The 26931-nt window shown below is 45.4% G+C and overlaps 2 protein-coding genes across 7 annotated transcripts in view; both read left to right on the top strand.

Moving 5' to 3' along the window:
• rasgef1ba (RasGEF domain family, member 1Ba) overlaps window positions 1-26931 on the top strand; it is a 117230-nt gene that overhangs the window by 71409 nt on the left and 18890 nt on the right. The window contains exons 1-6 of one of the 6 annotated variants that reach the window (XM_069718789.1): window positions 15770-15967; window positions 16035-16049; window positions 16134-16288; window positions 22638-22820; window positions 22972-23094; window positions 23179-23316. In XM_069718789.1, the coding sequence (XP_069574890.1) occupies window positions 22644-22820; window positions 22972-23094; window positions 23179-23316 (438 nt within the window). In that variant the 5' untranslated portion in view covers window positions 15770-15967; window positions 16035-16049; window positions 16134-16288; window positions 22638-22643. Of the gene's footprint in view, window positions 1-15769; window positions 16009-16034; window positions 16289-22637; window positions 22821-22971; window positions 23095-23178; window positions 23317-26931 lie in introns of those variants that run through there. The other 5 variants (XM_069718787.1, XM_069718786.1, XM_069718790.1 and 2 more) reach the window with 5 other exon arrangements.
• Window positions 6325-10228, top strand: LOC138632906 (uncharacterized). Its single transcript, XM_069718799.1, has 3 exons — window positions 6325-6456; window positions 8300-8935; window positions 9597-10228. The coding sequence occupies exons 1-3, from the start codon at window positions 6378-6380 to the stop codon at window positions 10073-10075; spliced, it is 1194 nt and encodes a 397-aa protein (XP_069574900.1). The 5' UTR covers window positions 6325-6377; the 3' UTR covers window positions 10076-10228.

The following is a 26931-nucleotide window of genomic DNA, read 5'->3' as shown; positions in this document are numbered from 1 at the left end:
AACGGACCAACTTCTGTAATTCATCTGAGAGGCTCTAATAATAAAGCTCTGGAAACCGAAGGGTTCTCTGGCAGCTCCACATCACAGCAGCTCTGCAGCCCGCTGATAAATGACCTGCCGCGGTTCCTCCATGTGTTTAGAAACTCTGCGGTTCAGCTTCCCGCCCTGCTGCAGAGGCAGCTGCACCTCACAGCTACGACAGAACATTTTCTGCACGCTGTAATATCACCAGATGACTTTATGATTACGATTCACTGAGAGTCAATTATGTCCTCTTGTTTAAATTAGAGCAGACGGGAAGCTGTCAGCACGGACCAACACCACAGCTCTGTTTTCTGTTTGACACGGATCAGCTCACCGTTCACAGGCGCTCGTGATTCTGAGACATGTTGGTTGCAAGCACAGACTGGATATGAAACTACAGACTGGATATAAAACTACAGACTGGATATAAAACTACAGACTGGACATAAAACCACAGACTGGATATAAACCCACAGACTGGACTGGATATAAAACTACAGACTGGTTATAAAACTACAGACTGGATATAAAACTACAGACTGGATATAGAACTACAGACTGGATATATAAAACTACAGACTGGATATAAAACTACAGACTGGATATAAAACCACAGACTGGATATAAAACTACAGACTGGATATAAAACTACAGACTGGATATAAAACCACAGACTGGATATAAAACTACAGACTGGATATAAAAGCACAGACTGGATATAAAACCACAGACTGGATATAAAACTACAGACTGGATATAAAACTACAGACATAAAACTACAGACTGGATATGAAACTACAGACTGGATATAAAACTACAGACTGGATATAAAACTACAGACTGGACATAAAACCACAGACTGGATATAAACCCACAGACTGGACTGGATATAAAACTACAGACTGGTTATAAAACTACAGACTGGATATAAAACTACAGACTGGATATAGAACTACAGACTGGATATATAAAACTACAGACTGGATATAAAACTACAGACTGGATATAAAACCACAGACTGGATATAAAACTACAGACTGGATATAAAACTACAGACTGGATATAAAACCACAGACTGGATATAAAACTACAGACTGGATATAAAAGCACAGACTGGATATAAAACCACAGACTGGATATAAAACTACAGACTGGATATAAAACTACAGACTGGTTATAAAACTACAGACTGGATATAAAACCACAGACTGGATATAAAACTACAGACTGGATATAAAACCACAGACTGGATATAAAACCACAGACTGGATATAAAACTACAGACTGGATATAAAACTACAGACTGGATACAAACGTCTTCGTAGCTTTCAGGTCTGTAAAATGGTTCCGATGCAGAAGTGTCTTCAGCTGCAATACCAGCGAGTGCCACTAGAGGTCGGCTCCAAAAAGCCTCCGGCTCCATAGACTCCCATTCAACTTCTCTCATCAAATCCAAAGTGAATAAAATGTGTCCATCAGTTCTCTCGGTGTTGTTAGCTAAAGTCACTCCTCCAAACTAGCAAAGATGGTGACGGACAGAATCTGAACTGGAGGATTCATAACGTTCACAAACCAATGATGACATCACTGATGGCTGATGACATCACTGATAGTTGATGACATCACTGATGGTTGATGACATCACTGATGGTTGATGCTTAGTTGCACGATCAGGGTTTGATTAGTGGGGTCTTACTGCTACAGTGAGAAGGTGAAAGGTGATCTTGTCTAGTGTTCAGCAATTATTGTAATCTGTTTCAACAATGGAGGTAAATAGAAGAACCATGCAATCAGTGAGAACTATCTGGAATATGTGGCGTTGTGTTCGAGCAAATTCAACCCGTTTCAACTTTTCTCACCAGACAACTCTGCACTTTATACCCTCCTGAGCCTCAGCTGTACCAAGACCTCATTAAAATGACGGAGGGGAGCGTGTTAGTGTGGTTTTTAATATCAGACCTCTGCTTGGCCACCAGGTCCTGATTTATTCAGAGAATCATTCAGGTGTTGTGTTCACTGACCGACTTGCTGTTTCTGGCAGCTGCGAGCAGGATTAAAAAGGTTGATGCCATCTTCCTGCAGCAGACAAGTTATTGTAAATCTGTTTGAAGGGACGTAAATACTTAAATTGGTTTTGTTTTTTGAATGATGTGAAAGATGTTACGGGCTTCCATTACCACAAGTTCACCTTTCAAATGAATTGATATGAACATTCAAGGACCGACTGAAAGAAGGAAGTAAAATGACCACATGGGCAAACATTAACCTGGTGATAGTTTTTGAGAAACCCATGCAAATGTAAAGTGTAAAAAGCTATTTTTGTTCATGCACGTTACCGTCTGAACAGACGTGTGAGGCGTAAAGGCTGCAGCTACTCACTTTCAAAAGAAACACGCTGTTTTGTTTCATGAGTTTCTGTGATCGGCTCGTCCTCACGGCACCAGAACACAGAACACATTGGACCTGGTCTGTTTCCAGTTGTGAGCAGCAACTAAAGTCAAAGTGAGTAAAACAGGGGAGTTGTTTTATTTCGAAGACCTCAACGACGGAGGATGTTTCTTGTGGTTTATGGTGCATCTGGAATATTTAGACTCTGCAAATACACGATTAAAACAGGGAGTGAAACTCATCGGTGACGACAGTCGCTCCGTCCAACTCCGTTTGAAATCACTTATATTGTTCGGAGGCCACAAGCCGAAGAACAGATTCCTTGAATTGCTGCCTGCTGCGGAGTCTTTTGTGTCTGCTGTGAAAGTTTGAGAAGGACTGACGTGCTGCCGGTCGTCAGGCGACGGAGGAGCAGCGTCTCCTCAGCGAGACGCCTCAGCTCTGCTCCGACCTCGGCTGACGTCACCGTCGCCTCACGCCGCTGTGCTCACTGACCTGCTTTTCTGCACTACAAATCTCACCGGGAGAAGATCTGCAGCCTGACTCTCCCCTTCAAGGATGGGAGAGCAGACGATGCAGGAGACTGTGTGGGTATTTATTTACTGCAGCATGTATTCATGGCCTGACTCTTTGTTCTGGGTCCACAGACTCTGTTGCAGGTTGTTCGCCTACTAACGTCAAAGAGAATTTAGCAGAAAGATCACAGATCCTCCTGTTTTCCTTGCTTTGTCAGTTGCTTCGGGATCAGCTGTGTAAATATGTAAAAACCCTGGATGTGATTGGCCGTCATGCTGCAGTCTCCAAACGAGTATTCATGAATAAAAATAATAAGCCTGCTCCTGCTGCTGTGATGTAATTTTGACAGAAGTATCAAGCAGCTTTTGACCCCGTGTGAATATTTTGGAGAGGATTTACCATCCTCTGTGTGTGTGTGTGTGTGTGTGTGTGTGTGTGTGTGTGTGTGTGTGTGTGTGTGTGTGTGTGTGTGTGTGTGTGTGTGTGTGTGTGTGTGTGTGTGTGTGTGTGTGTGTGTGTGTGATGTTCCTCAGCAGGCCAGCGGGGGACAGCCTGGAGGGAAGCGTGAGTAATGAGATGAAGGTCCAGTCAACTGTCTCAGTGTTCCTCTTCCTCTGTAATTACCTAGACTCTGTGTGTGTGTGTGTGTGTGTGTGTGTGTGTGTGTGTGTGTGTGTGTGTGTGTGTGTGTGTGTGTGTGTGTGTGTGTGTGTGTGTGTGTGTGTGTGTGTGTGTGTGTGTGTGTGTGTGTGTGTGTGTGTGTGTGTGTGTGTGTGTGTGTGTGAGCTTTAACATCAGACACTTTCAGACTTGTTGTACAAAACGTCCACAAATCATTTAGAAAGATTCTTGTTGTCCAAACGTTTTGACCCTCAGAGGCTTCAGGGAATAAAGTCCAGAACAGAATGAGGAGCTGGACGTCCTGTTGGTGTGTTCATGTTCTCTACAGCTGGCGAGCTGTGAGCACGAAGAAAACGAAGCCAATGACGGGTTACAAAGCTGCATGAGCTGCGTTTATTTGATATGACAATACAACAACATTGACTTCCTGGGAAGAGATGGAGAAGAACTCAGAGCGCGTCACACAAGCTGCCTGGTGTTTTTGGTCGACTCTTTCTGTCCGGGTCTTTTTGTATTTCACAAATATGAATACAGACACCAGACAGAAACTCTGCAACATCCAATATGACCAAAAAAAAAACCAGACTCTCAAAGTACAACTTCCTCCATCTTTGGTTCCTAACAGGTTCCTGTAAAAGTGGTTGCATGTTTAGTCCGAACAACGGGACTTTCTTCTCTGTTTTTCTGTGGAAGTCTGTAAAAAACCCAGTTTCCTTCTCTTATTTCCTCACAGTGAGATCATTATATTAAAGTGACACCTGTAACCTGACACCCAGAGGAAATGAACATCTTTCAGAATATGTCACCGTACAAAATCAGTTTCATCTTTAAATTGTCATATAAAATTATATGCTGACTGCAAACTCCAAATGTTACAGGAACACTGGACTTAATCTGAAAAGGTTTCATGCTGCCGAGTTGAGATGTGAATGAGAAGATTATAAATTTCCAACACGAGGTCACGAGGTCAGAGAAACACTTCCAACAACCAGCAACTCATGAAACACCACGTCTGAAAAACAGGATGTTAACTGGTGTTTTATTAGATGAAGACAATGTTGAAGAAAGCTTAGTCAGCAGTTTTATCCTGCTGTCAGGCTTTGTGCTAAACCAGCACTAAGCTAGGCTAAATACTGCAGATACCAATGTATTGAACACAGAAATAAAATCATACCTTCTCATCTAAAGACACCAAATAGGAGAATTATCCTGAATGGGTGCACTTTGAAACGCAATAATTACAAACTGCAGCAAAGTAAGAAGATATCGACAGATGAAATTCAGCTTTAACTGTAATTAACATGTATTCTCTGTTAAGTTTACTATGAAACTAGTTCAACAAAACAGAGACCGAGAGCTCAAAATGCAAACGTGATTTCTGCATCAGGAGAACGGCTCCTTCGAACTGTTGTGTTTGTGGACGAAAGACTGAAGAGGAGCACCAGGAGGGACAGCAGAAATGTTAATGTTCTCCACAGACGTCCAGAGAGGGAAGGAGACGGCCCGTTGACACCTGACAGCCTCCGCAGACGGTGAGTCGCTCTTGTGATTTAAAGCAGAGACCGGTTTGTGATCTCCGGAGTCTCGCTGAGCAGTTAAAAGCATCAATCCAGGTGTGAACGAGGAGACGAGCGCGTACTTTATCTTCTGTTTATGCTCTCCGTGTGTTTGATTGCTTCGCTGGATGACGTGAGACTGAGTTGATGCAAAGGTTGAAGCGGGTTAACCCTTTTCGCCCGGAGGCGTCTGACCCCCCGCTGGGTCCACCGCTGTCTCTCTGACACCGAGGAGGTGGCTGAAGCTTTTCATGCAGTGCTGTTGTCTATCTGTCTCAACCCCCCATCCCATAATATGTCAGCCTGACACTCCCGTGTGTAGGTTTCATATGTCATTAACTGAACCTGTTCTTTTAAAGCGATGTCACAGTAAGAGTTTCATAGATCAGATGTCACCGTGTTTACACTGAATTCACACCTGAAGTGGAGAACTGCAGAATCCCCTCTGGTACCAGTGGATCCACATTCATGTAAAGATTAACCAGTGGTACGAGGACTTGTAGATTCAATAACACAGAACTTCATTATTGTGGCGAAGGCTCCGTAACGATCAAATATCTATGATTTATCAATATAAATATCTATAATTGCCACCGCACATTTATTTTCTGTATTTTTTTTAAAGATGCTTTATTGAATTTATGTTAGAATACAATTGCAATAAGAACAGCAGAATGGGACATAATAAGAACAACTCATTTTAACGCTGGGGGAGATACATACATACAACAACATATAAAGTATAGTTATCCACAAATCTTCAATCTCGTGCAGGCTGACAGTTTTAATTGTCTTTTGTTGAAGAGAGGATTGAATTGAGTGAATATATTGTGCGACCTCTTTGTTGAAGGTGATCATTTACATTTATGGATGCGGGATCAGGCCGTCATAATAATACGATTTATCAAATACACGAGTGTTTTCTGGTCATTCAGGAAACCAAACAAGACATTCATACAAAACAAAGTGAATCTTTCATCAATATTTTCAGGAGTGAAGGTAGTTATTATAAAAACTACACGTCACATCAGTCTTTCTTACATTTGTCCTGAATATAATGTTTGTCTGGATGCAATTTATGAATGAATTTAAAAGGCCCGTCTTCCACTTCACCAGTGATGAAGCACTGGTTTGGTGAACGCCGGGCTTTCTTCCACATCACGTTATTTTTCGTGTTCATTTATTTTAATCCGAAGCTGCGTTACGTAACGTGACGTCACGCGCTGCGCCCCGTCGAACCCGGAAGAGCAGAGTGTTGTTGGTGCGTGTTCAATGTTGACGTTGGCTGCAGCGGGTCGGAGCATGAATCCTCCGGTGATCAACTCCACGAGCTCCGTGTCAACCACCAAAAGTAAGCCCGCGGGAGCCGCCGGTGGACCGGCGGGCTCCGTTTGTTGAGGTCACCGTCACGCGGTCGGCCATGTAGGTCAGCTGTTAGCCGCTAGCTGTTAGCCGCCGCACACACAGAGCGGACTTCGAGTTCAGGTCGTTTTTCTGAAAACCAGAACCTTTAATACTTCCTGTTCCGGGTCCTTCCGCACCGACATGAACTCGTCTAACAGTTTGCTGGATTTGTTGTCTGCTAAAGATGGATTTAAAATGTCAAGAACAACCTAAGATGCTTCCGGTATGGAGCGGACTGAACAGCTGGGAGGTCTAGTCTCGGATCACCGGGAGGGTTAGTCTCGGATCACCGGGAGGGTTAGTCTCGGATCACCGGGAGGGTTAGTCTCGGATCACCGGGAGGTCTAGTCTCGGATCACCGGGAGGTCTAGGGAGGGTTAGTCTCGGATCACCGGGAGGTTGGTCTCGGATCACCGGGAGGTCTAGTCTCGGATCACCGGGAGGGTTAGTCTCGGATCACCGGGAGGTCTAGTCTCGGATCACCGGGAGGTCTAGTCTCGGATCACCGGGAGGTCTAGTCTCGGATCACCGGGAGGGTTGGTCTCGGATCACCGGGAGGTCTAGTCTCGGATCACCGGGAGGTCTAGTCTCGGATCACCGGGAGGGTTGGTCTCGGATCACCGGGAGGTCTAGTCTCGGATCACCGGGAGGGTTAGTCTCGGATCACCGGGAGGGTTAGTCTCGGATCACCGGGAGGTCTAGTCTCGGATCACCGGGAGGGTTGGTCTCGGATCACCGGGAGGGTTGGTCTCGGATCACCGGGAGGGTCTGGTCTCGGATCACCGGGAGGGTTAGTCTCGGATCACCGGGAGGTCTAGTCTCGGATCACCGGGAGGGTTGGTCTCGGATCACCGGGAGGTCTAGTCTCGGATCACCGGGAGGGTTAGTCTCGGATCACCGGGAGGTCTAGTCTCGGATCACCGGGAGGGTTAGTCTCGGATCACCGGGAGGTCTAGTCTCGGATCACCGGGAGGTCTAGTCTCGGATCACCGGGAGGGTTAGTCTCGGATCACCGGGAGGGTTAGTCTCGGATCACCGGGAGGTCTAGTCTCGGATCACCGGGAGGGTTAGTCTCGGATCACCGGGAGGTCTAGTCTCAGATCACCGGGAGGGTTAGTCTCGGATCACCGGGAGGTCTAGTCTCGGATCACCGGGAGGGTTAGTCTCGGATCACCGGGAGGTCTAGTCTCGGATCACCGGGAGGGTTAGTCTCGGATCACCGGAGGTCTAGTCTCGGATCACCGGGAGGTCTAGTCTCGGATCACCGGGAGGTCTAGTCTCGGATCACCGGGAGGACAAACAGATGAAGAACACTGCAGCTCATCGTCATCATTCACACTGAACGGTGAAGTTAATACACCTGTGGAGCCAATTTAGTTTTTAGATTCAAAATCATGTTCAAGTCGAAATTCATTTTCTTTTCGTTTAGTACGTGGTTGTTTTTTGAAAAGTTCAAGATCAAATCATTTACTTATTTTTTTCGAATTAACAAAACCATTTGGCTCCAAGCGCACCTAAATACAAGTTTTACTTCAAGACATGAAGCCTGCCCTCATGAAGATTTTCATATTTTTGGGGAGTTGTCGTTTAAACTGAATTTCACTTCAGTTTGCAGGGAAACCTCGTGATGGTGTTGATTTTTTATTGTGGCATATTTCTATGATTTTGTCCACACCAAGTAAACCTCAGAATATGTTTGACTGCAAAGTTGTGTTGATTTAATAAGATGTAGGACTGAGTGTGGTCATGTGTGAGGCGGAGCGGGACCTTCAGCTGTGTTGTGCGTGCAGGGAAGCGGGAGGCCGAGCGCTCCTTCAACTGGACCGCGGAGGAAACGCAGGTGCTGCTGTGCGCCTGGAGCGACGAGCGCGTGCAGAAGAGTTTGGCAGAAAACGTCCGCAACCGGCACGTCTTCAAGCACCTGTCGGCCCGCATGAGCGAGATGGGTTTCTCCCGGAGCCCCCACCAGTGCCGGCTGCGGGTCAAAACGCTGAAGGCCAACTACGTCAGAGCCAAACTGCAGAGGAGCGTCGACGGCTCGCAGCCGAGCTCCTTCAAGTACTTTGCAGAGATGGACGCGGTGTTGGGTCGAAGGTCAGCGGGGGGAGGGGGGCCCCGCTACGTGTCTCCGGCGGGGATGGCCGAGCATCACCTGGACTCCATCCCGTCAGATCTGAACTCTGACACAGATGTTGGCGGACACCACGTCGCTCCTTCCCGGACAGGAAGACACCGTCGGAGCTCTCTGGAGGACGCTGCGGCCGCTCAGGTCCGCTCGGAGGTGAAGCTGGAGGACGGAGAGGACGGAGAGGACGGAGAGGACTCCACGGATCCGTTTGAATTCAGCGACGGAGGATTCTCACAACATCCGACAGGCCGACGCGGTGACGTTTACCTGGAGACCGCCGTCCATCGTGACGTAAACAGTACGTACTCTGATTATTATTCAAATCATTCGAGGTTAAACATCACAGCAACTCGTGTGATAAATGTTGGTCAACACGCGGCCACCACATCATTTTGATCTCACTAAGCATTTAAAAGTTCATCTTGGCTTTTGTCAGTGACCTAAACATCTGTTTTAGAAACTGTACATGACGGGTCCAGATGTTGTCATACACTCAGTACACCACATGTTTCCTGTAAACAATCACTGCAACTTAAACTGGTGAAATGAAATATAAATGTTGAATAAAATGTAAAAAAAAATGTGTATTGTAGTGAATAATTAGTATAGTGGGGAATTCTGTGAAAATGGAGAATAGTATTTATGTATTTGGTAGTAAATAGGACAACAAACTAACAAACAAACATGGTAACGAAGGCCCTGGTTTCACTTATATTAATAATAAATACATCATATTTGTGACATCTTCAAATCACTGCTTTTCTGAACAACTTCAGTTCACCACCAAAGATGTCGAAAAACAGAAAATACAATAGAAGTAGCTGGAAAGGTGTTGGTTTTTAAATTTTAATAAGATAATTATCAAAATAGTTTCTGTCTATTAATTGATGAGTTATTGCAGAGATATTTCTGTTTATTGCTGATGTCTCACCTGTACTGTTTTCTGTCCCGTGTCCCAGGTAAGGTGGACCACGGCCTGAACGCTCCCTCCCTCCACGTCCTCCTCCCTCCTCCACTCACCCACCCCGCTGCCTCTCCTCTCCCGGCCCCCCCGGACCGACCCCCCGACAACTCCCCCGTCCCGGCCCACCTTCATCACCCCGAGTCCTCCTGCCTCGACCCGGCTCTCAAGCACCTGTCGGAGTGCTTCCAGCAGCTGGTGTCGGAGGCCCGGGGCCTGCTGGTGCAGCTGGAGGGTCAGAGGCAGGAGCAGGCCCGCTGGCACCAGGACCTGCTGGCCCAGTGGCTGCAGAGGGAGGAGCGGCGGCAGAGGGAGACGGCCGAGAGGGAGGAGAGGAGGGAGAAGGCTCGCATGGAGCACGAGATCAGAGTCCTGGAGCTCCTCACCGGTCTGACCCGAACTCAGGGCTGTCGATGTGGAGGCAGACAGACGGCATCAGAACCAATGAATCATACAAAGGACAAAGACAGGAACTAGGATTCTCACTGTGGTGATGTCACAGCTCAGGTGGAAACAGAACAGACACATTCAGGTCAGCCTGGTTTACACTTTAACTCTGAGGGGTTCGGACGGAGATTTTAATTGAACCAAAAACAGGAAAAGTGCATTAAAATGAAAGAATCTCAACGTGTGTTCTGCAGTGGACGGCTCAAACTATCTGTCATCTGTAATTTATTATTATCAATCATCCTACTAAATGCTGTTGTCGTACCAACTTTGACGTGTTGCTAAAGAAATATATTAAATCCTCCCATTTCCCAGCTGCTCTTCTTCTCCTTTATTTCCGCTTTGTTGTGAAGCACAACTGGTTTTTAAAAAAGTAAATGAACATGATCATGACTATTTATCTGTCTGAAAGTTTTTAAACCCGATATATTTCATTTAATAAAAATGATATTCTCGGTCAATCATTTTTGCAACAGCATTAATGTAGTCGCAGCAGATAAAAACAAATAATGTGATGAGGAAAACTAACCGAGTCCATTAAGAGGCTCTGATCGTCCTCACGCAGTAAAAGTTGAAAATCATTCTTAAAACTGTTCGTGTGTGAAAAAAATAAACATTTGAACAACAGAGTTTGTAATTTGCAACCTGAACCGTCAGACCCGACCCGATCACGTCGATTCAGGCTCAGGTTATTGAACTGTTCCGGCGGGTTTTAGAGGGTTGGGTTTAAATCCCAGCTGTGAGGATCAGAGGACGACTGTTGACAGATAACCAGCCGTCGGGCGTGCTCAGGAAGCTTCACACAAGAATTACAGTTGAAGTATAAAAGGGAAGTGAGTTTTTCTTGGTCACATCTGTTGGGGGATTTTAGCTGTCAGTGGATTGTAATGGAAATATTTCATGACTTTTTACATGAATTAAAAAAGGAAGATTTTTTTGAACCACTTTTTGTTTCCACTGAAATCAGCTTGTCAGCGGTACGGTATAAAAATCAGCATTACATTGTATTGATTCATGCCGATATTGACACAGTTCAAATCCTAATAATTAAATGAACACCTTTATCACTTCTCTGACTATCGTTTCTTTATATAGTTGCTGTAATGTGTAAATGATGTCCAGTGAATTTGACTGGTACCATCGTGGCTTCCTGCTGTCATAAAACCAGGTTATTTATTGCGGTCTGCATCAGATATTTCATTCAAAGTGAAGACACTGAAACATAGGAAATAGATTTAAATCTGTGTGGCGGCTCCTCACACATAGTTTGTCATCATTTGAATAGAGGTGAATACAATGTATTAGAAATAAATACTTTTTTCGTAATAACTGCATGTATGTTTGCATGCAAGACATCTGGCAGTAAAAGAAATCGATGCGTCTGCGTTAGATCTGCATATAACATATAAACTTCAGTTGGAGAAAACACACACTGCATCTAAAGTTGATCTGGAACATCGACGAGCTGCAGAAGTGACATGAAATAATCTGCCGTTCATGAGGAAAGTCTCGTGTTTGCATCGTGTCGGTGAGCGAGACGCGCTCTGAAACTCCCGACGCCGATCTTCTGAAGCTTCACGTAAATACAGCAGAAACATAAAGTCAGTGTTTGTTTGTTTCCCTGCAGAAACTTTTGGTCTCCAGAACATCAGCCTGCATGTCACGCTTCCATAAGAGACCTTTAACACAGTTGTGACACTGAGACGCTCTTCCTGCATCACAGTCATCTGATGTGTTCAGACGGACATCATGTTAATGCAGCTGTGGATGTGACGCACCTTCTTACAGCTCCATGACGCTCTGATTTGCTGTTAAACACTTGTGGTGCTGTGCGCTTCATCAGATGAAAAGCCTTTATTTTGAAAGGACCTTGGCCTTCCTGCAGCGCTCACACTCCCAGGGATCCGCTCAGTAAGATGACTGCACCTCAACAGCAACTACTGTCCAAAAATGATTTAAAACACGACTTTGAGCTTCACCGGAAAACAGGGTGACGTGTTTCCTGATTACAATGAACGCAAACAATTAAACATTTTTAATAAATCGCTCGTCTGCCATCCGGCTGCTCCTGACGCTCCTCAGAGCACCACATGTGGATTAATCCACCACTGAAAGTAGTTCCCAGTAAATGCACCATTTCCTCCTGTTTCACTTATATTTACTCTTTAAAAACAACAACAACTGGAGCAACATGTTAATGACCTGTTTTTAAGGCTCAGAGCCACAGACTGGATATAAAACTACAGACTGGATATAAAACCACAGACTGGATATAAAACCACAGACTGGATATAAAACCACAGACTGGATATAAAACTACAGACTGGATATAAAACCACAGACTGGATAAAAAACTACAGACTGGATATAAAACTACAGACTGAATATAAAACTACAGACTGGATATAAAACTACAGACTGGATATAAAACCACAGACTGGATATAAAACCACAGACTGGATATAAACTACAGACTGGATATAAAACCACAGACTAGATATAAAACTACAGACTGGATATAAAACTACAGACTGGATATAAAACCACAGACTGGATATAAAACTACAGACTGGATATAAAAGAGTTCGTAGCTTCAGGTCTGTAAAATGGTTTTGATCCAGAAGTGTCTTCAGCTGCAATACCAGCGAGTGCCACTAGAGGTCGGCTCCAAAAAGCCTCCGGCTCCATAGACTCCCATTCAACTTCTCTCATCAAATCCAAAGTGAATAAAATGTGTCCATCAGTTATCTCGGTGTTGTTAGCTAAAGTCACTCCTTCTTCTTAGTTTTCTGGAGGTCCATCTGAAAATAATCCCTCATTCATTAGAAAAGAAGATTCAAGAAGACCTGTTTTTGGGGGCGTGTCTGTTTGATTGACAGGCCTGTGGTGCAGTCAGGTTACAGCTATCGGTGGGCGGGACGTAGTATCGTCAGGTTTCCGATCAGATTGGTCAGATCCACCGCTGGCTCCTCCCCCAGCTCGTCCAAATATGGTCACTTCCTGCTCCGAACCGCTCCGAACTAGCAAAGATGGTGACGGACAGAATCTGAACTGGAGGATTCATAACGTTCACAAACCAACGATGACATCACTGATGGTTGACGGTTGGACAGAGCTAACAACCATGGACAGTGTAGGACAGTCAGACAGTGGAGAAAGATAAATAATAATAAAATGATCAAAACGGAGCCCACCTCGTCTTCCTCTCGCTCTTCATAATGTGTCACATTTAGAAGAAATGATTGAGCTGGCAAATTGTTCAGAGAAAAACAACAAAATGAAATGTGTTTCAGAAATGTGTTTCTTGTGGCCCTTTATTGTCGCTGCAGTATATGAGTTAAAAACCTGGCTCATTGTTTGTGTTGTCTGCAGACGTACGTGGTGTTTGTGCTCCGTGATGTCCAACACAGCGACTACAATCCTGATCTGCAGCCATTCAGGCAGGAGAAAAGACAGATTAGTGCATGTACGTAAATCGGCGCTAATCCCAGATTACGTAATACCTCTGGATGTTGATGAGATTTGGGATGATTCGCTGTTATTTTACTATGGCTTATTACAAACGTGGAGACAGTCAGCCAAAGATCTGTCCGACTACACAGACCTCCAGCGTGGAGTCTCTTTCTAAAATTATTCCATTTTGCAGTGAATTTGTCTTAAAGAAGACACGTCTTAATATTTGCAGATGTTTACAGCTAAAAGGGAAAAGCAAGGGAACTTCTGAACAAATTAAACTCATCTGGTTTATTTAAATATGTCATTTTCTCCAAATATAACAAGAGAAAATAAATGTTTTTGTCTTGTTGACCCTAATTCAGGCTTTCATTGATGCAGAAACGTGTTTTTCACTGACCTTTGTTCGTCAGATAAAAGTGGAATAAATCCATTTTAATAAAAGAATAGTCTCACAATAACTCGGCAGATAAAAAACGGTGGCATTGCCAAGATTCAGGTTTGCCAGAGAACACTGCATCAGAGGATTTAATACAGTCGTCAGTTAAATACGATTGTGGTTTGCATGTTTATTTCATTTAATCCGTACACGTTATTTTTTTATTATTAAGAAATCCAATGTATCAGCCTCATTCTGGACGTTCATACGATGCTCGCCAGTGTTTTTCATTCTTCTACAAAAGGCAGCTTCCTTTTATGATGAGGACAAACACGAACTTCAGTGTGTTGGAGGAACCTGCCGGGACCGTCTGTTGTGCCGAGGACGGACAGAGACGCCCAGCGGTCTGCAGCTTTAGTTATTACAGTTATTACATTTGGTATGAAACTTTAACCTGAACAGGACACAGAGATGAGTTATTCTAATTATTGTAGGATTGTTATTGTAGTCTGTGAGAATAGTTGTGCATTGTGGCTCCAGGGCAGACAGACAGTTTCTGAAAATGAATTAACTATTAAACAGATTAAAGACTAGTTTTGTTCTATTCTGACAATTTATTTTAGATGTGGTGTGAACTATTTCAAATTTTTATGAAATGTAATTTCACATAACGTAATCATCTTTGGCCCCATGACTTCCATCCAGTTTATTTTTTGGCCCTTCATAGAAGAGAATTTGGGCACCTCTTATTTCAGGGTTACCAGTATGAAGATAGCGAACAGTCACTTTACAGTTTGTGATATCAGACAGCGACTGACTGACTGACTGACTGTCGGTCAGTCACGTCCGTCCTCCTCTTCGGTCCCGTTCACATCATATTTGTACAGAAACCTGAGCAGAAAGATGTGGGTCGGGCCCAACGGCTGATCACCTAATATCTGTAATCACAGAGTCTGCAGACAGAAAGACTGACGGGTCAGAAGGGTTTTTATTTTCTCTCCTTTCGTTTCACAACTTTTAATAACATGGCCAATTATTAATGTGACACAGTGACCATCTTATCACACAAACATATAATGCAGTCTGAACCCGGCGTTGTGCATCACCACGGTACATGGTGCAGACATTCATGGTCCCCACAGGAGCAAGACTGTGACCTTTGACCCCTTGACTCTTCCTCACCCCCCCTCCCAGGATGAATTATAATAACTTTGCTCTCCTCCATGTTTTGTGCCACTAAGGAAATATGAGCATGATGCTGTCAGCTGAACTCAGACAGAAAACATAATGAACATTACACCCGCCATTATTACCACGTTAATGTTAGCATGTAGCTCAAAGCAGCCTTCTGAAACACGGCTGAGGCCACAGAACATTTCACATTTCAATAACACATCATGTAGTTTACATTAAAACACATGAAATAAAAAGAGGAGAATGTGATAAAAGAACTCAAAGACCCCACATCCACACCCCCCCCCCCACACACAGGAAACACTAAGATAACATAGCAATATATAATACATAAAATAATAAAATCCTTTTTAATGTGAACTCTGAGAAATCTACCTGAAAGTTTCCTTCAGGTTTTTTTAAACTGTGCTTCCAGATTGATGATCACATGATCAGTCAGTCATTTTATTGTTATTTGATTTGTCTTTTTAAACTTGGATGCTTTCAGAGCTCTTCATCTGATATTCCTGTAAATGAAGAAAACTCAACGGAGGAAGGATGAGATGGTGGAAAACCCGTCAGAGGCTGAGAAGGAGAAATGAAAGCGAGAGAAGGGGAGGATGAAATGGAGTGGGGGGGGGGGGGGTGTGCTCGCTCCTCTGATTGGCTGCCGTCTCTCCCTCACAGTCAAGTCATGAGTGCGCTCGCGGCTCCGGAGCTCACACACCAGCTGAAGGCGGCGGCGGAGCGACACGGACGGAGAGCTCATTCAGTCACGCGTTTACTTCTCAACAAACTCGCTCCTGTTGCTGCTCTGAAGCCCGGAAATACACGTTTTCCAAACACCTTTTGCTCTCCTGCGTTTCCACCTGGATGATGGTGCACTGAGGGAGCAGGCAGGACCGGAGCAGGAGCAGGCAGGAGCAGGCAGGCAGGAGCAGGCAGGACCGGAGCAGGAGCAGGAGCAGGAGCAGGCAGGAGCAGGCAGGACCGGAGCAGGCAGGACCGGAGCAGGAGCAGGCAGGAGCAGGCAGGCAGGAGCAGGCAGGACCGGAGCAGGAGCAGGAGCAGGAGCAGGAGCAGGAGCAGGAGCAGGCAGGAGCAGGCAGGACCGGAGCGGCTGCTGCGTTTCACCGCCGCGGAACGGAGAAAGTCTCGCTTGCTGGAAGGTTCCGCACATTTTGGGAGGAGATAAATCTTCCGAGGAGAGAATTCCCACCTGATTCCTGCTTGTTGAGGTGAGCTGAGGGGATGTATCCTGGTCATATCTCGTGTTCGATCGTTTTCATTTGTGCGTTGTGTTATTTTGGAGACCGGTGGAGAGTGTCCAAATTGCGCGCAGGTGCGTGAAAGAGCGCACTATGTGTCCATCCAGAGAGGAACGAAGCAGCGTTTTTAAATGAACTGAACACATCAGCTGTGAATCTTTACGTTGACTGTAAATGTTAAAACTGCGGTGTGAATTTCTGGTGTTTCTGTTGTACCTTTGCTGCAGAGTGAATGCTGCCTGTGCGCCTTTATTCAGTTAATCTGTCCTTCGGGATCAAAACAAACAAATGAAACCCCGAATTAGCTGGATTTCTGGATTGTAGATGGCTCAGTCTTTGAATTTTTCCTGAGTGAAGCAGGAAATGCACCTCAGTAGAGGAAATGTTTTAAATCGGTGTCAATGGCGGCCTATTTTTAACCCCACTACCTTCTGGCTAAGAGGATTCCCCTCCCAGTCTCTGCTCCCTGAAGACCGTGAGGGATCAGGGAAGTTAATCCTGAAGAACTCCGGTCTCTTCTCGGCTCTCCGTGCTGCTGCTCTGCATGAGAAGCCTACGGTGGGGTTTCATTCATGTGCTGAACAAGTTCAATCCGTTTTGGCACCTCTGGAAACACTGAAGGAGTGATTGGAAACACTGAAGGAGTGATTGGAAACACTGAAGGAGTGATTGGAAACACTGAAGGAGTGATTGGAAACACTGAAGGAGTGATTGGAAACACTGAAGGAGTGATTGGAAACACTGAAGGAGTGATTGTTGCTGCTGTGCTGTGGTTCATTTATACACATGCAGACAGGCAAAAATGGAGAACACTGATCACGGTTTGGGCTGAATATATGAAAAGTGACAGCAGATAAAGGTTAATTGGACACTATTTAAATGTGAGGCATGTTCGGATCTTTAAATTTAACCTGATGTACAAATAAAACAGAATTGTTTTTTTCACCAATTTGGGCAACTTTTGTCCTGCAAAAGTTCAAATTCCTGACAGAGACAAAGTTTCCTGCTGAGTTGCACCTTAAAACTGCAGCTCGTGTTTGAATCGTCCAACCTTCCCTTCACTATGTGGCTGTCGGGGACGGATGATGCCAGCTGACTGTCCTGTATGGAGGCTGTGATTTTTACCACTCGGTGTAACAGCTGCAGACATTTCTCCTCCAGTCCAAACACTCCCTCCGGCTGTTCGTGGACGAAGGTGGAAGATGAGAGGCTGCACTTCATCTGCTGAGGTTGGACGGCCACTTTGTTGTGTTTGCAGTGTTTCCTGATCCTAATAATCAGGCTGATAAAGGGTGTGTTGTGCTGCACCCCCCAGAACAAGAAGCAAAAGATCATTCCTAATGTTGTAATACGATCCCCAGATTTGACTGCATCACATCGCTGTTTGATTTGTCTGCGTTGATCCTTCAGTTCTGGTCTCTCGCTGCTGTCAGTCGGTTTTCCTTCGGTCTTCTCTTCCTCTGATAACGTGTCCGTTCGTGACATCAGATCCGTGTTTGGTTCAGAAACTGGATGAACTCTCAGCTTCATTTTCACTTTCTTTAGTTTAAAGCTCAAACGACAGCTTCAAACGCCGCCGATGAGCCGTCTTCATTCAGACCACTTCCACCGTTCCTCCTCACCCTCCTCCTCACCCTCCTCCTCCTCACCCTCCTCCTCACCCTCCTCTGCTGTCTCTCACCCTCATTTCCTCGAGCCAGGGATGAGTGAGATTCCTCCTGCCGTTCAGTGTTTACACGGGGGAGGGGGAGGGGGAGGGGAGGGGAGGAGGAGGGGGAGGAGGGTGATTTACTGGTGATCCCCGACGTGTCTCTTCTGTGGCTGCACCACATTTACTGCCGCTCTGCTGCACTTTACACCTATTTCATTAAAAAACAATAAAACCATTCCAGCTGTTCTCCTTAACGTTTCATTCCCGTGGGTTCCACTTCGTTCTGCGTGTAACGGCTGCAAACGATGTTTTATTCCGTCCCAGATTTCAGACTTCCTCTGGGTTAGGGTTCCTCTGGACTTTTCTCTGGATAAGTAGGTTGAGGTGAAACTGGCCGACCGACGAGCGAGTGTGTGGATCCCAGGGATGATTTCCTGGGTGTTCAGGCTGTTTCTTCGCAGCCTCTGGACCTCTGATGGTTCGTCATGAGGAGCCCCCATCGCTCCTCTGATGGAGCGAGATCAGACTCCATCATCGTCCCGGCGGGGAGCAGCCCCGCCCGGACGTTCAGACAGACGTACTCGTGTTCACGACGGCTCTGCAGCCCGAAGGTGATTTCACACAAACGCCAGAGTTTTGCTGCTAATACGAGGTTTTCCTGCAGAGCCTGCCGCCCCTCCCTGTTTCTCAACGTCCCCGCGGGGCAGACCAGAGGAAATATGTTGCTTTCTCTTTCACCTTTCTGTGAAATTCCTCTCCTCAACTCCTCTTTAATGCTGCTGCACATGATCAGTACGACACAAATGTTTCTTGTTTCTGTTGAGTGGAAAGACTGAAGATTATCTGAGAAGCTCTCGACCATGTGATGATCCATGGAAGTGGGCATGATGTCTGCAAGAGCATGAAAAGGAAGAATATCAAAGTGTGGGTAGAAAAACTCTCCGACCTTCAACCATCTTTAACATCTTGAGTCATTAGAAATGGACAGAAATCAGGACTTTCTCCAGATGTCTTGGACTCACTGAGGCAGACATTCAACAAGCAACCGAGCTATAAATAAAACCATCCATTCAACCCAAACAGCACCCCCCCAACCTCCCTCCTCCCCCACTTTAAACTGTGTGTGTGTGGAGGGGGACGGGGGACGGGGGGAGGTGTGTGTGTGTGGGGGGAGGGGGTTGCTGTGGCATTTTGTTTGTTTACCTTCAGCTGCTTCACAGCCAGCGGCGCTAAAACCAACAGCAACATGCTGACTGTTTGTGTCGAGACCGACGACCTGACATGTGGTCCCTCCTCCTTCTCCTCCACCTCCTCCTCCACCTCATCCTCCTCTTCCTCCTCCTCCTTCTCCACCTCCTCCACCTCATCCTCCTCTTCCACCTCCTCCTCCACCTCATCCTCCTCTTCCTCCTCCTCCTCCACCTCCTCCTCCACCTCGTCCTCCTCTTCCACCTCCTCCTCCACATCCTCCTCCTCCTCCACGTCCTCCTCCTCCAGCTCCACTTCCACCACCCACTAAGGCCACTACTACTAACACTATTACTACTACTAACACTATTACTACTACTAATACTATTACTACACTATTACTACTACTACTACTATTACTACTACTAACACTATTACTACTACTAACACTATTACTACTAATACTATTACTACTACTAATACTATTACTACTGCTACTACTGCTGCTAGTACTACTGCTGCTAGTACTACTACTGCTAGTACTACTACTGCTAGTACTACTGCTGCTAGTACTACTGCTGCTAGTACTACTGCTGCTAGTACTACTACTAAATCCGGCTGCCTGTAAGCATCCTGCTCTTTTTTTCGGATGATGGTGGAGGCAGCACCACAGAAGAAGAAAACACTCCTGACTTTAGCCAACCAGCGTTTTGTTTGGGAGGGTGCATGTCAATATATACACAGTGAAAAGGAAACCTTATGCTTTACTTACTCTTTAAAACTGAAGTTATAATGTTTCAAAATATATGTGATTTCTTTCTTAACTTTTTTAAAGTCTTAAAACAAATCAGGACAAGTAGAAATCAGTCTTAAGTTGAGATGTCAACCAGTCAGCACTGACCTGTGATGTCAGAGACCGAGAGATTAGACAAGAGGACAAACAGTGGAGCGTCTGGTCTCCTGGTGTCTTCTATCCATGTTGGTTTTTGTAATAAAGAGGCAGCTTTTATCTTCAGAGAGCTCCACCTGTCCCTGCCAGCATCAGATGAATCAAACTGGGTTCAGAGACATCGAACAGAGACAGAGTGACGTCACAAACCTGAAGCTTCAGTACGACTTGTTGCAAGATGAGATGTGTGGATGATATGAGGGAAAGATCTTCATCCGTGGGCATGATCGTGGAAAGAAACTAGATAAACAGACCGGTCATATCTGGATGATAATTATTTGTTTTTATTCAAACATTTTTTGTTATTTCATGATGTCATCCTGCGGTTGCGTGATTTGTGAGGACAGCAGAGTTTCCTTTGAGGAGTTGTTTGTTCAGATCTCAGCCCTCCATCATCTGCTCTGTTCGTGTGCTCTTCGTCTTTATCCCCAGTGGTGCGTTCAGGGCCGCTTCGTGTATCTGAACGCGCTCCGGTGTTCATGAGTGAGAACGTGTAACTGACTGTCTTGTGGTGTGATGCTGCTGAGGACGGAGCACATTAGTTCAGTGAAACCTCAGAGTTGGGTTGTTGTCAGGATTTCCTTCCTCTCCCTCCGTCAGCCTCGTGATCTCCCTCTCGGAGTCTGTAGGGGAGCCACATGGTGCAGCAGATGCTACGGCCTGTATGTGTGTGTGTGTGTGTGTGTGTGTGTGTGTGTGTGTGTGTGTGTGTGTGTGTGTGTGTGTGTGCTCTGACACCACACACTCTCCATTCTCATGGAAATCGCCACGGTTGTCTGGCTGAATAATAGCGATGGTCGGTGTGTGTACGCGTGCATTATGGAGCGGCATGTGTGTGAGGGTGGAGGACTGCGGTCGCCTCGTGTGGGTGGAAGCTTTACGCAGACTTGCAAATGCTCATGAATAATGTTGTGTCTGTATGAAGCTGTTTGGACGTGAAAACAAACAGAAGTGTCTTGTCATGTTTTTTCTTAAAGGGTTAAACTGAAAACTCGGGCTGAATTAGATCATTAAAGATCATCTCTTAATCCTCCCTCTGGTCAGATCACTTCATCTCTGGCATATTCTTTTTCTTGCCTTTTCTGGAAACCAAATTACCATCATAGGGCAATGAAATCCTAAATTAATTTGAGGTGTTTGTGACCGTGTGTGATGGCAGGTGCAGTTTCTTCCTCCTGGCATCTCCGTATCCGTCCCTGGCAGCTCTGCAGCGTCGGCCTTAAAGGCTTCCTGACTCGGCAGGCAGCCACAGGGCAGCATATTGTCACAGAGGTGGGGGTGTGAGGGTGTAGGGGGAGGAGGGAGGGTGTAGGGGGGACTGTTGGACCCTCCACTGACCCCCAACCAGTGTAAAAGGCCCCTTTGTGTCCTCTTAGAGTCTGCCTGGCATGGGACAGAGCCAGAGTGGCAGGGTCAGAGGTCAACAGGCTGCTGGACTGGCAGAGGGAGGTGGGACGGTTCAGTTCAGAGGACCCGAGTGAGGAGAATAAAATGATCCTTTTTGGATCATTATTTGAGGGTTAAATCAGGTTTTGAAAGTAGAAAAATAACAAATTTCATCTTATAATGAGAAGTTGAATTAACAAGCCGTAAAACGCACCTTCGCTCAGTGTTTATTGCTCCTTCACTCCTTATGTTCTCCTCTGCACACACACACGCACACACACACACACGCACACACACACACACACACACACACACAGACACACACACAGACACAGACACACACACACGCGCACACGCACACACACACACACACACACACACACACACACACACACACACGCACGCACGCACGCACGCACGCGCACACACACACACACACACACACACACACACGCACGTGCACGCACACACACAGACACACACATACACACACGCACGCGCACACGCACACACACACACACACACACACACACACACACACACACACACACCCGCGGCGGTGGAAGTGAACCGACAGTGTGGTCATCCTGCAGCGTCACGGCTCCGTCCTGAACCTCTCACAAGCTCTTCCACGTTGTTGGTTCACTTTTATTCATGTGCATGAATACGAGCTGTGTTATTTATCACCAGCTGCTGGAGAGTCAGAAGATGTTTTGAAGGAATAAATAGTATCTTGTGTGTCACTTTGAGAGGTTTAGTTTTTTTTCCAATCGTTTAAAGTTGTAGTTTCATGCTGCTTCTTACTCGACTGATGCACGATATCATCTTCCACAGTTATGCTTCGTTCATCTCCAGCGAGGTGCTGATACAGCCATGATTTCAGTTTCCTGTAAAGCTCAGTGTGGTGACTCATACGTCTCTTTTCCATTTTTGTGTCCCAACCACAGTTTTTATTTTAGCTGCTTTTGTCGGTTGTTCGTCCAAACAAACTAAACCAAAAACCAGAAACCTTAAAATGTCCGGAGGAGGAAGGAGAGTCGACGGCCTCCAAACCAAACCCGTGTTTGTGTCGGGGAGTTTATTTCAAGATCTGTTTGGTGAAATATCTGACGGACCGTCTGTCTCTGTCCTCTTTGTCCTCACAGGACAACATGCCTCAGACTCCACCGTTCACGGGGCAGCTGAAGACCAGCGGCTACAACAAGAACCTGTACCAGACCAAGGAGGAGGGCTACCTGGGTCTCTGTTACCATGACAACAACCTGGTGTCGGGGTCCCTGGAGGCCCTCATTCGCCACTTGGTCCCGACTGTCGACTATTATCCAGACGTGAGTGTTTTTTATACTTTTTTTGAATCCCGTGTGGTTTCTCTTCCTTTTGCAGTTTCATCAAAGAGACTTTTTCTTTTTGTTCCGTCGGAGGAGTTTTGTGTTTGATTTCTTTCACACAGAACTTCTTTCTTTTTTTTTGTGTCCACAGAGGACGTACATCTTCACCTTCCTGCTCAGTTCTCGCCTCTTCATCCACCCGTATGAACTCATGTCCAAAGTGTGTCACCTGTGCATGGAGCAGCAGCGGCTTGGTGATCCCCAAGCTGACAAGGTAGCTATAAAACACGTCTACTTCCTGTTTTAATGAGGATGTTAGAAGTTACTTCTACGGTACTGATGCCATCTGTATTTCCAGATGAGAGTCAGGAAGATTACTCCCAAGATCCTGCAGCTGCTGACCGAGTGGACGGAGACCTTCCCGTATGACTTCAGGGATGAGAGGATGATGCGCAGCCTGAAGGAGCTGACCCACCGGCTGGCCAGCGGAGACGAGGTCAGTCCAAACTGAACTGGTCCTGTGTGCTGATTGGATAACGTGGAGGGTTTAGGTGCTATCACCAACAGTGCTGTGCTGTTGTGCAGATTGCATGTGCAGCAAAGCTACAGGCAGATTTGAGTAGATAGCAGTGGAGGGAGAGGGTGGAGGGGGGCGGGAGGGATCTCTGACAACAAAGCAGTTAGTGAGGCCGGCTGGATGGACAGAAAAGCCCCATTGTTCACAGGCTAGGTGGGTTTTTTGTCATCCCTGGAGTGCTCCTTCCTCGGCAGCGTTTGGATTGTTCCACCGCGGCAGAGCTGAATGTCGCCGGCTTAGAGGATCGTCGGCCGGCGCAGCGCCGGGCGGTGCAAGTTATTTTAGTGGGGTGGAGCTCTTTTTGTCCCGGAGCCTCTGTTATCTTTGCTGCACATGCCGACTCGCTACTATTTTGCAGAAATATACAACCCCGTTTCCAAAAACATCGGCACGGTGTGTAAAATGTAAATAAAAACTCAACGCAATGATTGCGTGAATGAAATTAATGAAAGCATGTTTATATCTGCTTTCTTCTTTGCATGGTAAAGTTTTAACCTGCATTTGTGTTCACAGACACTAATTCTTTGTAGTTTTACGTTGAGGAACATTATTCTTAGATCGTTGAACTATTTTCCAACACAGTCTTTCAGAGTGGTGAACCTCTCCCCATCTTCACTGCTGAGAGACTCTGACCTCTCTAAAATCATCTTTTTATACCCGATCATCTTACTGATCTGTTGCCATGGTAACCTCATTAAATGTCAGATGTTCCACCTTTAATCACTTTTATACTATTTGTTGAATCTGTACCCAACTTTTTTGAGATGTGTTGCTGCCATCAAATTCAAAATAAGCATATATTTTTCATAAAACGATACAATTTCTCCATTTGCAATGTTGTCTTTGGTCTATTTTCAATTAAATATGGGTTGATGTGATTTGCAAATCATAGCATTCTGTTTTTATTAATATTTTACACAGCGTTCCAACTTTTTTGGAAACGGTGTTGTAAGGTAAAGCTGACATCAGAATTACTGAAAATGAAGTTACCTGTGTGCACCTGAAGGGAATAGTTAGTGTAGTTCTGGGAGTAAAATGAAAAGACTGAAACCAGCGTCACATGAGAGCGATGTCAAGCTTCTCTTCTAACTCCAAATGAAAAAGGATCCGGATCCTGTTAAACCCAGACGGTGATGGAAGAGACAAACATCCGTCCTGATAGAAACCCTCCTTCACCACTCTGGACAAGAAACACACACACACACACACACACACACACACACACACACACACACACACACACACACACACACACACACACACACACACACACACACACACACACACACACACACACACACACACACACACACACACACACACACACACACACACACACACACACACACACACACACACACACACACACACACACACACACACACACACACACACACACACACACCTTAACATGACTCACCACCCGTATGAGTATTGATCCTGATTTAATCTAGAAATCAATACACTGTCACATGACACTTGGAGTCATTTCCAGCTTCAGGTATCAGGTGTCTTTGTGTAACCCCTGGAAACGTGTCAACATCAACTGAACATCACAACTACACACTGCTTGGAGACACGATGCTGTGTTTTGATGGTCAACATCGTTTGATTTCACAGCAGTTCTGCTGCCGGTCGCTTTAACGCCGTCCCTCCGAAGACATGTTTGATAGTTGAAATTCATTCTGGTGTCGAAGAAACAGAAAGTACTTTTGCACAAAAAGTCCTGGTACTTTCCCATGAAGTGATATCGCACGATAATATATTATTCAACTTCACTCATTCAACCTGAAACTCAAATAGTATCATTTACAGGAAAAGCATCAAAGTTCCACCAAAACTGATGACTCAGAATAATTTGGCACATTCACAGTGACCCGTATCTCTTTAGCCCACGGGCTTCTTCTTCAGTTGTTTTTCATCCAACCAGTTATTGGTCAGTGAAAGTGAAAGTGATGGAACCCAAAACGTTGCCACTAATCCTTCATGAGATTGAAAATATGTGTGCAAGTAGGGACATGAGAAACTGGCAGGTGATTGCTAAAGGACTGATGTTAAATCTTTTATTTTTTTTATAATCTGTCCTCTGCTGTTGGACTATATTTTATATATTGTCAGTATGACCTCTGACCTCACCAATAAATCCGTTTTTTGTAAAGGAAGTACAGCTCCTCAGAAATAACACGAGTTTTCCTTAAAATCACAAAATGTCCTGAAGGATTTGTGTGTGAAACCTAAATGAATAAGTTGCAGCTTTGTTTGACGCCGTTTTCACAGAATTCTTCACAGACTAACAGAAAAAAGGCCTTTCGGTGACCTGATAAAGGTCACCATGTCCCGTACTGACAAAGCGATCTGTGATGTCATGTAAGCACGTGTCCTCGTTGGTCAGGCGTCACAGCGTCACCAACAGAAGTCTCTCAGATGGATCGTTCTCAGGAAGCTTTGCTGCCTCGGGTTCACAAACGGAAAGTAAAGTTGTGAGATTGTTTGTTCGTGTTCTGGCTGATGATGATGATCTGTGGTAATAATTAATAAAACTCTGCTTGGTGTGTGTGTGAAACAACGTTTCTCAGAAGAAGTCCAGCTGATAAAGTTTCTCTGACGGCAGCACGGCTTCGATCAGATCGGATTTTCTCAGATTCTCAAATTGCGTTTAAACACAAATGAGCATCCAGCAGTTCGTCTGCAGTTCGGAGTCAGATGTTGATTCTTTGGAGCGTCGAACCGCAGCTCTCTGGAAGAGGTTTGGAGTCCAGAATAGATGCCCTGAACATCGGATCAAAGCGGTGCTCAGACCGCGCTGCTTGATCTCTGCAGCAGGACTGTCATTATGGATGTGGTCGGATAAATAAGGAAGCAGCAGCTGAGAAGAAAACCAGCGCTGTGATCTTCATCTGACCTCCTTTAGTTCTTTCATTGGCTCAACAAGTTCACTTTTTGTTTTTCACAACATTCTTTAGAAGAGTTTGCTTGTTTTAATAGTTCGTATAGTTTGGTATCTGGTGCACCTGAAGGAAGATCAAACTTTACTGTTTTGAATGCAGTAACTTAATGTTACAGGTGCCATCGTGTTGTATCGTTAGTGTTGCACGAATCTTTGCAATTTGAAGGTTTGTGTTTGTTTTATACCAAAAGATTACAAAGGGAAGCAATGAGCACACGTTTCTTCTGAGTGGAGTGAAGCAGCACTGCTACACCGTCATTGCTCATCAGGGTGGAGAGTTTTGTTTTACTGTCGGTCCAGCAGAGGCCCGGGACGAACATATAATGGAAACAGGGAGCCGTTGAAGAATAAAAAGGCAACGTAAAATATAAAAGCCTGGATTTTAGAAGGTCAACAGCAGAAAATGTAAAACACGCTACATCAAGTAGGTGTTGTGTGTCTGAAATGCTGGAGGCAGGTTTGAATTCCTCTTTTATTCTGAAACCCTGAAGGAGACTTTAACTTCAACCTGAGTCCGATGTAATGAGGACCTGAGACTTGACTTGCATTTAATTACTTCCAGGTGGGCGGGACGTAGTATCGTCAGG

Source organism: Brachyistius frenatus, unplaced genomic scaffold, assembly GCF_029030835.1.
Source record: "Brachyistius frenatus isolate BFR_SWC_R1_liver_20210118 unplaced genomic scaffold, ASM2903083v1 Contig_199, whole genome shotgun sequence".
NCBI lineage: Eukaryota > Metazoa > Chordata > Actinopteri > Embiotocidae > Brachyistius > Brachyistius frenatus.
This window is presented reverse-complemented; position numbering and strand designations above follow the sequence as displayed.

Coding starts and splice junctions, on each gene's coding strand:
- LOC138632906 (XM_069718799.1), top strand. CDS start 6,378: ATGTTGACGTTGGCTGCAGCGGGTCGGAGCATGAATCCTCCGGTGATC. Junction 6,457..8,299: donor CTCCGTGTCAACCACCAAAA/GTAAGCCCGCGG, acceptor TTGTGCGTGCAG/GGAAGCGGGAGGCCGAGCGC. Junction 8,936..9,596: donor CGTCCATCGTGACGTAAACA/GTACGTACTCTG, acceptor CCCGTGTCCCAG/GTAAGGTGGACCACGGCCTG.